The 18,237-nt window shown below is 37.0% G+C and overlaps 1 protein-coding gene across 2 annotated transcripts in view; it reads left to right on the top strand.

Moving 5' to 3' along the window:
* Positions 1–18,237, top strand: part of LOC145668039 (mite allergen Der f 3) — a 519,747-nt gene that overhangs the window by 282,034 nt on the left and 219,476 nt on the right. For both annotated transcript variants that reach the window (XM_081735512.1, XM_081735511.1), the window contains exon 3: positions 1,770–1,967. In XM_081735512.1, coding sequence (XP_081591638.1) covers positions 1,770–1,967 — 198 coding nt within the window. The remainder of the gene's footprint in view (positions 1–1,769; positions 1,968–18,237) is intronic.

Below are 18,237 nucleotides of genomic sequence, written 5' to 3'. Positions count from 1 at the left end.
ATTTTAACTAGAATCTTAGTTGATGCAACGGACATTACTTTCCTAATCATTTATAAGTGTCAAATAGTGAATTTTGTCCATTTGTTTGTCTATAAGAGTTGAAGGCTTGAAGGCTACCTTTCATTTCAGAAATCACTGGCGGTCTACTTATCTGTTCATTTACTCCTAAAGGGAATCACGAACAATAACACTGATTCACAAAAGTTATGACACAGACCAATGAAAGCAACCTCTCACGCCTTTCATTCGAATAGTAGCCCGCACTCGACCTTTTGGACCTCTGCTGCTGTAGAAGTTCATTCACACTTAATACATAGATATCCGAATACATTGCCTTTTGTTTCTTTTTATATGACGCTTATTCTTCTTATTCCATGAATTCGAAGATATAGTTGCTTTAAAACCCAATGAATATATGCTAATTTATTTAAGATACTTTTACGTAATCTTATGGTCGAATTACATTGAAATATTACAAGGGCTGTTCAATAAGTTTTGAGCAAATGGTTATAATACTGTTATTATTTACAATATTATGATGCAATTTTAGGGCAACATATTTTGATCCTTTGGCTACAAGTTCAGTTTTGGCAGGGAGGGGGAATTGTCCACAGACATGAGTTTCACGTTTTTCATTAGTATATTAGTACACAATTTATTTAAAAGTATGTGTGTCTCAAACTCAGGAGAAGCAATTGCCCCTTGCCCTCTCAAATGCCGCTCATGTGTAGAAGCCTCCAAAATTTGGATACTTTTGTGTGTTTGTGATATTGTAATGTATTTAGTTTGCAACACTGAGCTAGAAGTATTTAATTGGATTTTTTCGTTTGACATGTGACTTTGAAATTTCTAATAATATGGCGTAATGCCATTTGTAAATATAACTTTACGTTTGGTTGGTAGCACTGTTAACGTACTAGTATTGCAGAGTACGTCAAACAATATACCCATGCCGATATTTGCATGTTATAAAATTCCATAGTTCTATTTGTCTTGGTTTCTACATTATCACAGGTGTAACTTTTCAGTGGACAGTGTCGTTTACACCATGATAACATTTTGTGTCATGCTTCAGGAATAGAGTCCGACTTCCTGGCCAATAATAATAATTCCCGTCGTACACAATTATCCCTTATTGGTAAGTTCTAACTCCGTGTGAGTTTTTTTTGTTTCCTATACTAAAACCAATACTAGAAGGGGGACGATTTGACATGATTCAAGACATTCAGGATAACATGGCGAGGATGCTCCGGCGCATTCCACAGCAGCCCGTCTTCCACGACGACTTCTAGCGATGACGGCAACGTTGGAGACAGTGTGTAGGTGAAACAGAAAAAACTTTGAAGGATACACAAATGGCTGGTAAGCCATACGAATGATTGTTTACTGCATCAGTTCGGGAATGAAATGAACAGTTCTTGTAATTCGATCTTGAACTCAAGAATATTCGATTTAGGTGTTTCTTTATTAGGCGGAAGTTCATTTTCATTTTATTTTACTTTCGTTGTACTGTGTTATTTTTAAAACTCTGATCAGCTGCTTTTCTTGAAAAAGCTAGATTCTTATTTATTTGCAGAATAAATTAAATATCAATCTTCTTTGGCATGGATCATTCTGGTTTGTTGCTATCACTCACGGTCTTAATTTGCTGATATGACATACTCATAGCTATGAATAAGTACAAGAGATAATTAGGTAATACTACATGTAATGCTTAGTGATATTTTAAGTATACATATAATGCTAATTTATAGTGTTATTTGTTTCAGCTGAGGACCTTGAATTGGGAACAGAGATTCTTCAAACGTATGAAATTCTGGCAGCGAGTCGGAACACTACTCTACAGGCAATGACTTTAGCGGAATTGGAAGAAGCAGCAAAAGATAGAACGAGAAATTCCGAAACTTTACAAGTTTTGAAAAATATTACCAAGAATTCAAATAAAACAAGATTTTTCGAGGAATTGTGTAAGTTTGGACTGTTATTATTTTCTTATTGTCGCAATACGAAGAGTTTCAGAGATAAAAGCAATATCAAATGCCCTTGATGTTTTATGATGGTATTTCTCTTTGTTTCTTAATAATCAAAAGAAGGGTGAATAGAGATATTTAATTAAGATGTGATATAATACCATAATACATTTTGACATCCGAATACTCAATAGAAAATTATCACATTAACAAAGTAAGGAAATCGGGGAAAGTAGAGGGCTAGTGTTACAGTCTGAGTTCAAACTATTCGTGTGTTTAAAATTTCCATAGCAGTAAATGCAATTTTTGTGATAAATGCTGCTTTGATATCTTTAAGTCCTGACCAAAAGTTCTTTTCACAGCAATCACTATCCAAATCTCCTTGATTACTTTTACTCTTGTAAAATAGACTCATGCTGTACCTATAACTACTCGCCTTATTGGGATAGAAGAGGCCTCTCTCTCTCTCAAATTGGTGAGTAGAACATGCCATTCGATCCAGGAATGGTACCTGAGCAAAACATTTTGCACGAAACTGAGTTCGACACGGTTTTGATTTCCTGGTTTCCAGGGGCATCTAAAATTGCATTGGACTTTGCCTAGTTTTGATTATACAGTGGGATTCTATATTCTGTGCTACTTCAACACCAAAAGGTAAATTATATTACCTTAACGCTCTGGCCCGACATTGGAAATGCCAGTAGCCTCCTACTTAACAGTAGATGTAACTGGGAGATGGAGTTGTACCCCATCACCCTCCTGGGAAGGGTTTCTTACGTGAAACAGGTATGTTTAGAATGAGTATTCACCAAATGCATGTGGATCATCTTTAAACTTCTGCCCATCTGCCACGAAAAATAAGTGTGGTATACATTTCTTCAAAAATGTACCTGTAACAACTTTTACATCCTACACTCTTATAGCTAGCAAATTTTGTTTGAGTATTTCTATGGCTGTATATATTGTATTAAAAATGACTTAACAATGCTCATGATATGTGGTAATTTACTAGTTCGGATGCAGCTAGATCTTGGCTTTGACAAAACTAAATTAGGAAGGTCTGCAAGAAAAGGCATTCCGGAACGCCTTACTTATCGTGTGAAATGAGGTAAACGCGATGCAAATGAGATAAAGAGTATCAGTTTCATATCTGTATAATAAAAATAGCATATGAAGAATGATCTAAGAGAGAGGATAATATTTAAACGAGCCTTGTGTTTAAACAGAATATATATTGTACTAAACAGAGATATAATCACAACCTATATTTCTAGATAGTTCTGCCTTTACGGATACATTTTTCTTAACGTTTTGCTATTTTTTTTATGCCGTTCTCGTAGAATAAAGCTGAGTGGGTAGCCAATCAGTTGCTCACGAAGGTTTCCACTTGATCGTTGGTCGCAAATTGCTCGCCCACAAGTGCTTCTTTGAGTAATCCAAACAGGTGAATATCGCATGACGATAAGTCTGGGCCGTGCGGTGGATGCTGAAGCGTTTTCCAGTGCATTGCCACCAGTTTTTGCTGCGTAACACCTGCTTTGTGGGGTCTAGCATTGCCGTGGGGGACCAATACCTGGCGGATGGAACAGCCTCGTCTTTTGCGTTGATACGGCAACTTAACTTGATTCACGAGGCCACAGTAGTACGTTGCGTTCATGGTCGGACGTTCGTGTAAGAAATTCACCAATACTATCCCCTCCAGTCCCAAAACACCATGGCCAACGCCTTCCTCGCACACAACCGAACTGTGGCTTTCACTGAGTTTCCTTCGCCTTTTCCTCCGCCATTCCAGGCTGACACACTTGAACGCCGGGATGTGATGATGCACCTATGTCTCGTCATTGGTAACAATGCGATTCAAAAACACTTCCCCTTCCACGTCAAAAACACGTGTGAAGCATTCGAGCAATGAGAAGTCTTGATCATCTTGGGAACCCACCGAGCTGTGATTTTGCGGAAGCCGAACTGCTTTCTGATTATTGATTGCACGCTTTCATAGCTCATCATAAGTTCCGCCGTAATTTGACGCACGATGACACGTTGATCCCGTTCGATAAGCTCACGAACACGTGCCATGTTGTCATTAGTCACACTGGTGCGAGGACGACGGAGGTGAACTTCACTTGCAACATGTTCACGGCCTTACTTGAATTCATTGCACCACACTTTCACTCCTACCCACAAAAGGGTATCATTCCCGAACTGGGCTTACAGTCTGTGACAAATTTCGGCCGATTTGACGTTTTTCTGTGTGAGGAACTTGCCAATTATGCGTTGCACAAGAGACACTGGTACCCTTTTCTCACTCATCGTGAGGGCTACTAAACGAAGCATGCGACAAGCTGGCTGTTCTAGTTTCTGACCCTTGGCAGCTCCACCTACCGACCGCACCTGCCCAATCAAACCCAGCTACCCATTCCGACGCTTAGCCAACCAAGGCTGGTTCATTTTTGATCCATCTACGTACAATATCTAATCTATTGTCTGAACAACAAACCTTTTCCACTGACCTGATAGTGTTATCCCGCTCTTCAGTCCTCAAAGTGCAGGTGTGGGACTTCATTGAAGTGGCCAAAGCAAAGTGGAACAAAAAAAAATGCACATTTGACTAGAGCCACTTTTTCACATTCAACACCACATCTGCATTCAAGCAGTACAATATCAAACGCCACAGTAATTACATTTTCAAGTGATGATATTGGTATATCAAGATCATAACCTGCCTTTTGCCAAGCACATTGTAACATAGGCTTGTACTTCGGTGCAGAAAGTTGATTGTATAGCTGAGAGTAAAATATGATGATGAAATGACGATCGTGTAATTTTACTTGTGGCTTTTTACATTCTAGTGTTTCAAAATCAACATTTCTTCTCACCTAGAGTTTGTATTATCAAAAGCATACATCAGGAGGTTGGTAATATTTTGTCGTCTTCGCTGGTAATATCTTGAGCATAACATCCTTGTTCGGAAAACTTCCATTTGACACAATATAATTTTCATGGTTTGATTAGGAATCACACATCAATAAGCTTCTCGCATCGTCATGTTCGTGCTTACCAAGGACGGTAGTTAGAAAACTTTTGCAATTTCGTCGCTTCAAGTTTCTTTGAAACATTTGGGCTAAAAGCGCCTTGTGGTTTATGAAAACAGATATAGAGCTTGTTAGCTCATTTGCCACTCATTGATAAAGCCACATCAATTATATAGCTGTGTGTAGAACTATGCACAGAAAGCAACACACCAGCTGCAGTTTTCTCGCTTCTGTGAAGCTAGGCTAAAGGAGACGATGATGATGAGAAATGAATGCAATGGTGGGATGCATAAAGTGGGAGGAAACGAGAGAACCCCGAGAAAATCCACGAACACGTTTGTCCACTACAAAGCCCACTTGGTGGGATCTGGCATCGAACCAGGAACCTCATGCACCAAAGGTGAGTGCCCTACCACTGAGCCGCCGTGCCTCCTTGATTTACTTGAGTTGAGTTGAGTTGATTTTGAGTTTAGCGTCCCGTTCAGCAGCGAGGCTATATGAGACATGGACCTACTGATTAACGTGGAATCCGAAGCACATGATTGATTTACTTGAAATAAACTTATAGCGCCAACTTTAGATACAGGCTCTGCCTATGTTTCAAATGAAATGAAATGAAATCTTTGAGTTTAATGTCCTACGATTATGCCCTTTAGGCTAAGGGAGACAATGATTAAGGCAAACGAAGACGATGGAAGAATTGGTGGAATGATAATGTGGGATGAAACGGGAGTCCCACGGACACAATGTTGTCCATCATAAACTTAATTGGTCGGGATCGAGCTAGGGTCCTCATGCACCAGAGATAAGCTATGAGCCACCGTGCCGCCACCTTGGCCTGCCATTCAAGATCACTATACCTATACAGCGTTTCTTCATGCATTTCTGCGACATCCCCAGGCGCGCATACATAAACTTTTGTTGGGAGTAGTTAAAGCTGGAGGGTGGGGTCCAATATTACAAGCCACTACTTCTATGTCATATTGAACGGGTATTATTTGCACCCGAAAAGATAAATAATTGTAAAATACTTCCACCTACAGTTTCAGAAAATAATATAGAACTAGATTGATTTTATAAGAGAAAGAGTATTAGATGAAGTGTAAGATCAACTATTCATGTTACATCAATCATTTCCCTGTTATTACGAGTATAGGTTTATTGAGAAAGTGTGCATATTTATGTTAAAAAGCTTTTTGGGGGGGTCAGGACCTGGTGACTCCCTGTAGGTTAGGCCCTGGTCCTGCGGTATTTGTGAATTATTATGCTATATAACATATTCGCGAACTTCATATCCTAGACTCTGATTATGTTTCCGTGTTCAGCATGCCCCAATTTTTCCTCTTATAGTTTGACAACATTCTTACGATTAATTTGCCTCATGATACTGACATACACTATTATCCAGAACCAAACACTCCAAAAGAAGCCCTCCTACGGCAGATATACTATTTACTCAACTAAAGTAAATATTTGTTCGTGCAGGTACAATAAGCCACCATCGAATGATGCTAACAGATAACAGCTGTATTTGCATGGGAATGACTCATACCACTAATTTTTGGATCAGCGATTTATAATTTAAGCACATTTTCGTCCGGTTCTGAGCGTCCGATGTCACTCACATCCCTTGTTAGATTTTTTTTTAAGTCTCAAAACAGCTATAATCAATGCGCTCATTCGTTTTGGAATAGGTTGTACATCATTCACGAATTAAACCCACTGGAATTTAATCAAGTTTCGTAATAACTATTCATCTTATGATATTTTCCTTGAAAGCTGATTGCATTCAAGTAATAATTGAATGTATATTTGAACTGTAGGATTTACAGTTTTACATTAGTTGAAATCTGTTTTTAAAATAATTAAAAAGGAAATGAAATCTTTAACTGAACATCCCACATACATGCTCTGTAGATTAAAGAAAGGACTACACGGACTTGCGAATTGAAACCTTGTTTTACAGCATAAATTGGAATAGGCGTACTTACTTAATTTCGGTGTGCAAATTTCAGATCTACCTATCATTTTTCGTATCACGTAAGGATATTGTATCATATGCAGATGAATTACTTAATAGCCTACTGCTTTCTAATAAGTATTAAGTACCAATCACGGTATCAAATTTGCGTAACACTGACTTACAACAAAACGTAGTGGAAACAGGTATAAAACATTTAATGAAGCTTGAAGTTGTGCGCTGTGTCGACTTGGGTTATCTTGCACTAGGCACCAACAGTAATCATTATCGATATTGATATCTCATTTCCATCCCTGTTGTGTCTTGATGGAACCTCTCCACCCTGTTCTTCACTCAATGAACCCAACCTAAGTGAAAAGCAATGAAACTGAGAGTGGAGAACTTCAAACTCTTGTCACATCCCAATCCATATATTTTCTGGAGCATAGTTTCTTACATTGTTTACATCGGTGACGTTTGACATTGCCCAGAAAGTTGTTGACAACATCGTTAAACGAGTTCCATGCCTGAAGCTCCTCGTCGTTCATGGCATTTCTGAAGCAGAATCTTTTATGACTTAAGCCGAATCTAATGACCATAATTTTAATAGACTCTCGGCTTACACCAGAAATTTGGTTTCATTCATAAAAATTTAACCTTTAGAGGCCAGTGCATTTTCAGTGTTAGATAAAGATGATACCGAGTTCATTATAAAACTACCCTTCTTACCCACGATTTCGCCAGGTGCCTATGCCTATGCCTATGGACATTTCTTAATGCTCTTCAAACATGGAAAATATAGTAATATTTCTTACTTGAGCGGTTGAGTGGCCGCAAACTTCTTCCCAATTTTCTTTAGAATTATGTGTGCATGGAATTATGTGCGCATAGATATGAGGGGAAAACTTGTATACCAATACACGATTTTTCCTCATACCTATTCCGTCTATCAATACAAAACTTGGTACACACATTTCTTATTACCTATAGTATATTATGAGACACATTTGGACTGTGTACTTTTACGAAGGCCGACTCCAGAGGGGTCAAAAGTTGATGGAGGGATTTCTAGAAGGAATTTTCCCGACATTCTGCCAATTTTCCCTGTTCAAGTACGTTACGGGTGACAATACATAGCACCTCTGGAAAGTTTGTTTCATGCTAAAGAAAATATATAAACCATTACTTTCCAATGAACAGTTTTGATACAATAGCTATTTCACTCCGAGTCTACGATTTTCTTTATACTAAAAGGGTAATGGGCCACAGGGGCTTACTCGGTTGTCCATGGCACCTAAGTTTTTGTACATGATCATACCTTTGTTATGTTTATTAAATGCACTATCTTTGATTCGGATGTCTGGATGACAGGTTCATGTCCTTTCCTTGTCAGTAGCCTACAAGCAGGAGGATTTCGAAAATTGAATCAAATATCGTGTTAGATGTTGAAGCAAGAGTATGAGTAGCGTGTAGAGCAAGCTACACGAAAGGTTTCTCCCATGTTGTGATCGTGATACAGTATCCTGTAGCTGTGTCCACGCAAACAAGGGAACGCACGCGGTAAACCAGTGGAAAATTTCGTTGAAGTTTTAGAAGGATTAACTTCCTTGAAGGAAAATCTGGTGACTTAACTGTAAAAGTCCAGGTTACAAAATACTCATGTGAGGACTTTTCTAAAATCAAAAATAAATTAGAGTCACCTGTGGCGTCCAGAGGGCAAGGGAATCCAGTCTAATTACGAAAGTTGTAAGGAAAAGAGATTAAAGTTTCCACGGTAGGGTTAAGTGCATGGAAAAGTTAACACTTTTTCTTTTTCATTATAAGAGTTATTTACAATATCTGAACATGAATCTTCCAAGCTCTGAAAGGAGATTCGTCCAATCCCTTGTGCACTGAATGCGACATTTATCACCTTTTCTCTGTGTGCACCTGAAACACAACAAATAATAAGGAACAAAAGTATTCGTTTTTCATTAATCATCCTAAACAAACATGTAGATACTGGTTTCATTCCCAGTCAGAGTTCATGTAGTTCGAATTCCTCGTCTCATATAGGGATGTTCTAGGACTGAAAGGGATGTTAAATTTAAAAAAATACCTAACCTTCTAATCTAAACCACATGAGCTTCTGGGAATCGAACCCGAGTCTTCTGCGCGTATTATAGCACTTGACAAGCTTCAAAGTTAACCCTATGCGTCAAAAGATATTATTGTTATTGTTATTCTTATGCTTCTTCTTCTTCTTCTTCTTCTTATTATTATTATTATTATTATTATTATTATTATTATTATTATTATTATTATTATTATTATTATTATTATTCAGAGATGAAGTGAATCAGTGTGTCGTGATCCACTGCGACCCACACTGGAGGAAATGCATAATCTAGCTCTGTGAAAGTCCAAAATGAAGTTGTTTGGAATTGCACCCATTACCTGTAATGAGTTACAAAGGCACCACAGATGACAGGAATAACAATATTAAAAATATTACGTTCTGCAGAAAAATGGGTTTGCTCTATAAAAGACGGATTGTGAGACAGCAGCAGGCAATACTAATAGTTGTCATATTTAGAGGGTCAAAGTTAACCCATCGTCCTCAACGTTTGCTCGACCGTTAGGAATCGAGAACTGCTGCATTGGCTACTGTAGGATGTACTGTGACTGAAATACAAATTGACTGAAAAATTAAACGAGTTTACCACAATTAGCACACGTACAACATTGGAAGTTGCTGTTCGTATAAAAAGTATGTGATATTGTAATATAATGGAAAATAATACAGATATCCACATATATTCATCTCGAAATATGTTTATATGCAATAATAGTGACATTAGCCACAGAAAACTGCAATCTGATTATGTGTTTAATCATTTCAGAAACAATGTCCATACCCCGGGGAGAGCTGTTTCATATTTGGCGTGAAGAAAGAACCCTAACTACCAAAAATGCTACAGTTGCAACATCTGGAGCAGACTGGGACTGGAGAAGATAAACACAGATGAAAACGATTACACTCAGTAGCAAGTAAACAATTTTCATAGCAAAGTGTATGTAAAAAATAGCAGAAATCGAATCGTGTATTGAAGGCCTTTTTATCTCGAAAGTAAGTGGCTGGATAACAATGTCAGCTTTGTGCCTCAACAGCAATAAGATGAGGTTTCTGAAACGATACTCCGCAAGTTTGGTGCATCTCTTCTTCCAGACAAACGTAAACTACTTCGGGCTGGAAACGTTAATTCTTTTGTTGAATGTGTCCAATAACGAGAAATATTTCTCTTCTTTGCTGATACAGATAGTTGTTCAAATTCCTTCGGTTGCCTTCTGAGTGTGCTGCAGGTTGATGACCCTGGTTCTGTGCAACGATACTCCTGCGGCGTGGACCACCAAATTTATATAACGACCAATTTTATATAAGACGACAAAATCCCAGTTCATGTACATTTATATAACTACAAGGCTACTGTTTCATCAAAAAACATTTTACACACTGCATATCAGATATTACCTTTTATTGCAGTATGGGACATATTAAACATTTACACCTTAAAAATTGTACATATAGTCTTCACAAGATGGGTCTTCAAATATATATATATATACTGTATATATTCTTTGTTGCTATGACAATTAGAAAAGAAATTACATCTATATCTTTTCCTCTTTTCATAATCTTCTTCCTTTCTAGAGCAGCTTGTGCATAATTTGAAAGTACTTCTGTCCACAAATACAAATACAGATATAATAAAGAGTGATGAAATATAAGTATTGTTATATATGGCGCCTTGAATTAAAGGACCTTTTAAAAAACAAAAAAAGAGAAATCCTGGACCGTTAACTAAAATATTACATACACAGGTTGTTCAGTCTACATTTGGCCAATTTCGACTTACCTAAAAATTTAGAAGAATCCACGGCGCCAGGTCCGTAAGTGCTCGATGTGTTTTTCTTGATTCCTAACAATAGCCCGACAGCGAAATTTCCACTCTAATAGGCTTCTCTGAAGAACTGGGAGGGGAATCTTGACCCATTCCCTTTGCACAGCTTTCCAAAGTCCTTTCACAGTTGTCAAACGCCGTTTTCCCAAAGCCCGCTTCAAGAATCCAAATCCATAATAGTCCATAGGACTTGCATCTGAAGATTTAACAGGTACCTCATTGAAATATATCACCTGTATACCACTTGCCTCCTCCATCTCCTTGTAGAATGCGAGGGACGATCGTGAAGTATGTGACGAGGCCTTGCCCATGTGAATGCGCAACAGATTGGCGTCATTTCCGTACATTGTTGGAACCTCATGCTCGTAGATCGGCCGCATGATATGCTCCTGAAAATACTGCGAATTTATTTTGCAGTTCTTCGCCACCCTACGAATCTTCAGTTTACCTCGGTAGCAGTAGCCAGTAACGACCATGAACCCTTTTGGGAAGGATTCTTTATAGATACTGACTCACCTTCTGAAGTTCTTGGCGCCTTTCTCTCGGTACATGATGGCTCTCGGTTTGCCGCAGTCGGAAAGGTAAATCCATGCTTCATCGAGTGTTACGACGTACATCCACCTTTGTTTTGCCAGATGCCATTCGTACAGCTTCCGGGCGTTACACTTTCGTTCCTTTTGGTGGGCATCCGTGAGAAGATGGCCGCGAGCTTTCATGACTTTTTCCAGCTTGAGTTGATGGTGTATCGTCCGGCTCGCAGTTCCCAAAGACACATCAAGACGATTAGCCATACACCTTTGTTTTGTCGGATTTTTTTGCATTGCCATTTTGCGAAGTTTCCTCTGCATGGTGGAGGTGGCCTTGGTGCATTCCCGCTTCCTAGGCAACTTCGTTGGTGATCCAAATGGTGGAGCTTCGTTACTCTCGTACTTTTTAATAATATTTTTATTCCACTTAAACTGATGTTGCAACTACTCTTCTTGCACGGTTTTCTAATGACGGAAACACTAAAGTGGGCGTCATAAAGAGCCGCAACATAGCTTTCCCAAAACCGGCTTAGTTTGGGCGGCATTTTGGTCACAGAGCGGAAACCCACACACTTGGAAACAAATTTAACACAACACTCACAACAATGGTCCCTGTTTTGTGCGTTATTGTCGTCCGCGCAGAAAAACAACTCCGTTCCCAGGAAGCCACTGCACAACACTGCAGGACGCCACGAGCCAGGTCGGGTAACTCCATTCTGCCCGGGAGGGGGAAGGAATGAAATCGGCCAAAGGTAGGCTGAACAACCTCTGTACTTGTTACTTGAGTTTCCGATATATATATTAATTGTAATATATATATATATATATATATATATATATATATATATATATATATATATATATATATATATATTACAATTCATATAAACATATATTTCACTTTTATAGCAATATTATATTTATATTTTATCTTAACTTCTTACTTAATTTTATTTCAAATATATATATCAACGTCGGTAATATAACGGTACATTCGGATTACGGCGTAGATGTTAATTAATTTTAAGGCCATTGATACATAATATAAGTTGTAGTTTAACAAAATTTATATTGTTAGCGGGCAAGAAAAAATGCGGAGAGGATATTACATTTACATAATTGCTATTTTACATAAGAAAGGGTCAAATATAGAATATAGTTAAACAAAATATAAATTAAGATTAAAATATCGACAATATTCATAACATAATACAATAATTAACATTACAACAAGAACTAACACCAGTAAAGAGATTATCATATTAAGAATAAATTCAGAGGTTATGTGTCATCCATGTTAACTTTAGTCACAATCTCAGAAAGAACTAACGTTTTATCTAATTGCATCCATTTACTTTTGGTATACTTTGAAGGATGCCATAACTTAAGTTTATCAATATTACGTAAACCCAAAATTCGAAAAGTTTAGGATTAATTTGTTTGATTGAAATAAAATACAAATAATAAACGAAATTATAACGGTATTTACAGTGAAATAAAGCAAGAATCGATTAAATATATTCTTTCGGACGCCACAACGTTAGGTTAGGTTACATGACCAATGAATTCGTTAAAGTTGCATTGAAAGTCATAAACCAGAATACAGTCTTGCGCGTTATTTACTTCTACAGTTCTTTGTTTCTTACTTTGAGAATTTGTACCATCTATGGAATTTCTACGATTCACTTCGAGGGAAATTGGATCTAGTGATTACATGCTTCTTAAGTGTAAGTAATCGTAATACACTAGGATTAGGTTGTTACACGATTACTATTACTGTTACTACTAAGGTTAGGTTCGGTTATCTTACCGGTAAAATTAGGTTCAGTTCTCATTCGGTTTACTGGGAGGCGAGATGTCATGTCTCCTAACAGATCTGTACCTATTCTTTCCACAATATTCACGGTAATTTGTTTACCACGGTTTTTGTTTCCTCTGTTATTGGGTTCGGTTCATTACCGGTACACATGAATTTAACATCACCTTTTACATTGGGATCACACTTTAATCTCACATGGATGTTTCGAATTTGATTTCGCTTTAGGTTAAAATGGTTCAGGTTAGTACGATATTGCAACATTGATGTATTTTCAAAATTTTGCAATGTCATACTTAGATGATTGAAGTCAACGCACTGCATCACGTTCTGTAAAAGCACCATCAGATTGTTTATTAACATCATTTTGGTCTTTTCATTGAATGAACATTTCAACAGTTTCAACTCAATCACCAATCACTACAAGCATTGGTGAGAACACACGTTCTCTTTCGTAATTTCACGAATATTGGAATCAATTTTCTTCCTGCTACATGAACCAATGTCGGGTACATAACATTAGACGGTTCTATTACCATTACTTCATCTCCAGGATTGATATCATGCTGAATATATCGTGAATACAAACAGTCAATAGCATTCACTAGACGAAGATGACCATAACTTTTCGCACATTGATACATACCAAAATCTTCATTACACGTAATATCAGTAAGGCAATCAAAAACATTAGAACGATGAGAGATGTTGGGATAATCTGATCCAACCAATACCGCAGTATGTTTTTGCGAACATTCAGCAAAGTTCATCCATACATTTAAATCAATGATGTCACACTTCTTCGTAGATGCAAATTCAGGATCTGTATTTTCTGTGTTTGTGAAAGGTTCAGGTTCACTTAAAGCATTCATGGTAACCTGTGATGACATTTCTTTGGTGAATCTACGTATAATACGTTCCATTTTAAGGTCGCTTTGTTCAATTCGCAGAGATTCGTCTGGTCGATTTTATTATCAACTTGTTTCATTTGTTCCATTTGTTGATCCATGCGATCACCAAAATCTTACTTAAGTTGGTTCATTCGATCCGTTTGTTGATCCATGCGATCAGCAAAATCTTGCTTTAATTCTTTAATGAAATCGGCTAGGTCAGAAAAGTTCATTTCCCTGTTACCATTTGATTCCGTTGCATTTCCAATGTCAGGACGACTCATTTTGATATTTCTGAAAATTTTTGTGCCACTCCTTAATAAAGTATACTCCGTTTTGATATTTCTTTTCACAAAATCACTAAGTAGCCTTAAAGTCAATCTGCACACATGGACTTTATTATTTAGGAGATTGTCTATTTAACTTCGTACGAATCTCCTAAGGTCCTGGCGGCAAACTACCAAATATACAACTACAATCCTGCGGCGTGGACTACCAAATTTATATAACAACCAATTCTATATAAGACGAGCTCCCGCCAAGTGAACTTTGTGGTGGACAAACACCGTGGTCGTGGGTTTTCTCGGGGTTCTCCCGTTTCCTCCCACTTTCTTCATTCCACCATTTCATTCATCTCTCATCATCACCGTCTCCTTTAGCCTAACCGGCATAACAGTGGGACGTAAAACTAAAAAATTTCATTTCATTTTCTATATAAGACGACAAAACCCCAATTCATATATATTTATATAACTACAAGGCTACTGTTTCATCAAAAAACATTTTACACACTGCATATCAGATATTACCTTTTATTGCAGTATGGGACACATTAAACATTTACACCTAAAAAATTGTACATATAGTCTTCACAAGATGGGTCTTCAATTATATATATATATATATATATATATATATATATATATATATATATATATATATATATATATATATATATATATATATATATTCTTCGTTGCTATGACAATTAGAAAATAATTTTTTTTGTAATCTTCTTCCTTTCTAGAGCAGCTTGTGCATAATTTAAAAGTACCTCTGCCCACAAATACAAGTAAAGATATAATAAAATGTGATGAAATATAAGTATTGTTATATCTGGATCATCTTGTTGCTGTTGAGGCACAAAGCTGACATTGTTATCCAGCCACTTACTTTCGTGATAAAAAGGCCTTCAATACACGATTCGATTTCTGCTATTTTTTACATACACTTTGCTATGAAAATTGTTTACTTGCTACTGAGTGTAATCGTTTTCATCTGTGTTTATCTTCTCCAGTCCCAGTCTGCTCCAGATGTTGCAACTGTAGCATTTTTGGTAGTTAGGGTTCTTTCTTCACGCCAAATATGAAACAGCTCTCCCCGGGATATGGACATTGTTTCTGAAATGATTAAACACATAATCAGATTGCAGTTTTCTGTGGCTAATGTCACTATTATTGCATACAAAAAACATTCGTGAACTGCATATAAACATATTTCGAGATGGATATAGGTGGATATTGTATTATTTTCCATTATATTACAATATCACATACTTTTTTATACGAACAGCAACTTCCAATGTTGTACGTGTGCTAATTGTGGTAAACTCGTTTAATTTTTCAGTCAATTTGTATTTCAGTCACAGTACATCCTACAGTAGCCAATGCAGCAGTTCTCGATTCCTAACGGTCGAGCAAACGTTGAGGACGATGGGTTAACTTTGACCCTCTAAATATGACAACTATTAGTGTTGCTTGCTGCTGTCTCACAATCCGTCTTTTATAGAGCAAACCCATTTTCCTGCAGAACGTAATATTTTTTCTACTGTTATTCCTGTCATCTGTGGTTTCTTTGTAACTCATTACAGGTACAATGGGTGCAATTCCAAGCAACTTCATTTTGGACTTTCACAGAGCTAGATTATACATTTCGTCCACTGTGCGACCCACCGTGTCCCACTGATCCACTCTGCATTGTAGACAGCATCTTCTGAACACTGGTGAATTTGTCTACGTTTTATTTTCAATACTGCTCTTTTCCTTCCTATTCTATTTGTATTTATTTACTTTCCTGAGATGAGTACATGTGTAAGTGTAAACAGAACTACAAGCACTTTTAGATATTGATATTTGTAATTATAATAATAGAAATAGACTTTCAAGACACAACTTGTGCGATTTCAGAGGCGCTCACTACAGGAAAAAATACAGTTTTGAATCGCCTGTAATATATGAATTATTTCATAAAAATGAATGTAACTATGTTTGTGTGATCAACATGGAAAAATTGCAAAGATAAATAAAATAACTTTTGGTATACAGTTAGACCCCGATCCCAACTCGGATATTATCATATCGTTTTCATTATAATATATATTCTAAGGGAGAAGTGGAAGCCCGATTTTTTTTTAAGAAAAAAACAGTATTTTACGAGCTGTTCAACTTAGGATGCTGAAATTCAGTACATTAACTCTTTATTTAAAATAAACAGAATGCGTCCTAGATTTTTTTAAATTCTCTTTTATGGGAGGGCACTTCCTATATATGAGAAGTTGGTAGTGGGTTGATATGTAAAAATAATCGAAAACGATCGATATTAGTGTCGAACTCATTGCTATCGGGTTCTCTGAGATGCATAGTAACATTCCCAAAGTCGTTCAACTGAAAGTTTAGCTCCCATCGGTATGGAAGGGAGAAGGGCGGAAATCAAAAGTAAAATATTCACATTGACCGAAATTAATGCGAATCCATAGTTTCCGGGGATGGGGTTTGGTGGTTGTGGATCACAGTGGGTCAGAGTGGTCATGATGGATGGTGGGACAGAGTGGGTCACGGTGGGTCGTATGCCTTTAAAATTAATTAGCAATGTTACGTATACGATACGTGAAGAAACTTGGTTTGTATGGCGTGATACTTTTTCTTTTACTACTGAAACTGGTAGTGGTAGTAGATTTCTACCACTTATTGGTTTCAACAGAGAACCAGAAATTGAATGTTTTCTTGGGGAGCTTGATTGCAGAAACTGTTTCACTCCATCTATTCCTGTTTTTAGCATCCAGCAATCACTGTTAAAGTGGTTGATTTTATGCTATTTCTGGTTTTAATAGAGAGACTGTAGTGGAGATGGAATATATTCTTTGAACGTTTAATTAATTGCAGAAAACAGCTTCTCGCTATTTGTGACCGATTTTACTCTATAACGATCAACGTTAAAACCGAAAGTGGTTGATTTCTGCCATTTCCGGCTTTAGTAGAGAGATTAAAATACATTCTTTGGATGCTTAACAGATCACAAGAGATTGCTTCTTGCTATCTACTGTATTATGGTTTTTGTTCTATAGCAATCAACGAATCAACTGCTCTCATTTCTGCCATTTCTGGTTTCAACAGGTGTTAAGATAAAATATGATACTACTATCTGTTAACCAATCTCTGCCACTTCAGGTTTTAGTAGAGAGATTAGATTAGAGGTACAATACATTCTTTAGACTCTTAATTGACTACAGAAAGCCGTTTCTTGCTACCTATCATCGTTCTTGTTCTATGGTGATCAAAGTAAACACTGTAAATGATAGCTTTCTACCACTCCTGGCTTGAAACCAAAAAGGAACTCGGTTCCTAACTATTGGCTCTCTACATTTTGAGTAAATTTGACAGTAATCTATCAGGTAGATCTTGAAGCATTTTGTCTCCCGGACAGGGTAAATATATAAAGGAGCTTGATAAACAAAATTCCTTAATTTAATTCTGTTTTAACTTAAAACGGAACAAAATCGCAGCTGTTTATAGGATTTCGTTTAATTTGATCAAGTAAGCCTGGTGGGATGCAAATGATGCAGCAGCTACCTCAGAAAATGCGAAGGTATCGCTTTTAAAACAAATTTCATCTTCGACAGATCTGCGTTAGTGGCAAGTAACATAAGTACTATATTCTTTTACTTACACGTCACTTATAACTAAATTCCTAATTAAAATATAAATTTGGCATACATTTCACTTGAATTGCAACTAAATGGCTCTCCTTCGGTATAACTTTGGTTTGTATCGCCCCAAGCAACAGTAAAATAACATACAGAAGTTTTGAAATTTCGCAATAAAA

This window comes from Thermobia domestica, chromosome 13 (assembly GCF_964235325.1).
Source record: "Thermobia domestica chromosome 13, izTheDome1.hap1.1, whole genome shotgun sequence".
Lineage (NCBI taxonomy): Eukaryota > Metazoa > Arthropoda > Insecta > Zygentoma > Lepismatidae > Thermobia > Thermobia domestica.
The sequence above is the reverse complement of the archived record's forward strand: the minus strand, read 5'-3'. Positions and strand labels throughout refer to the sequence as shown.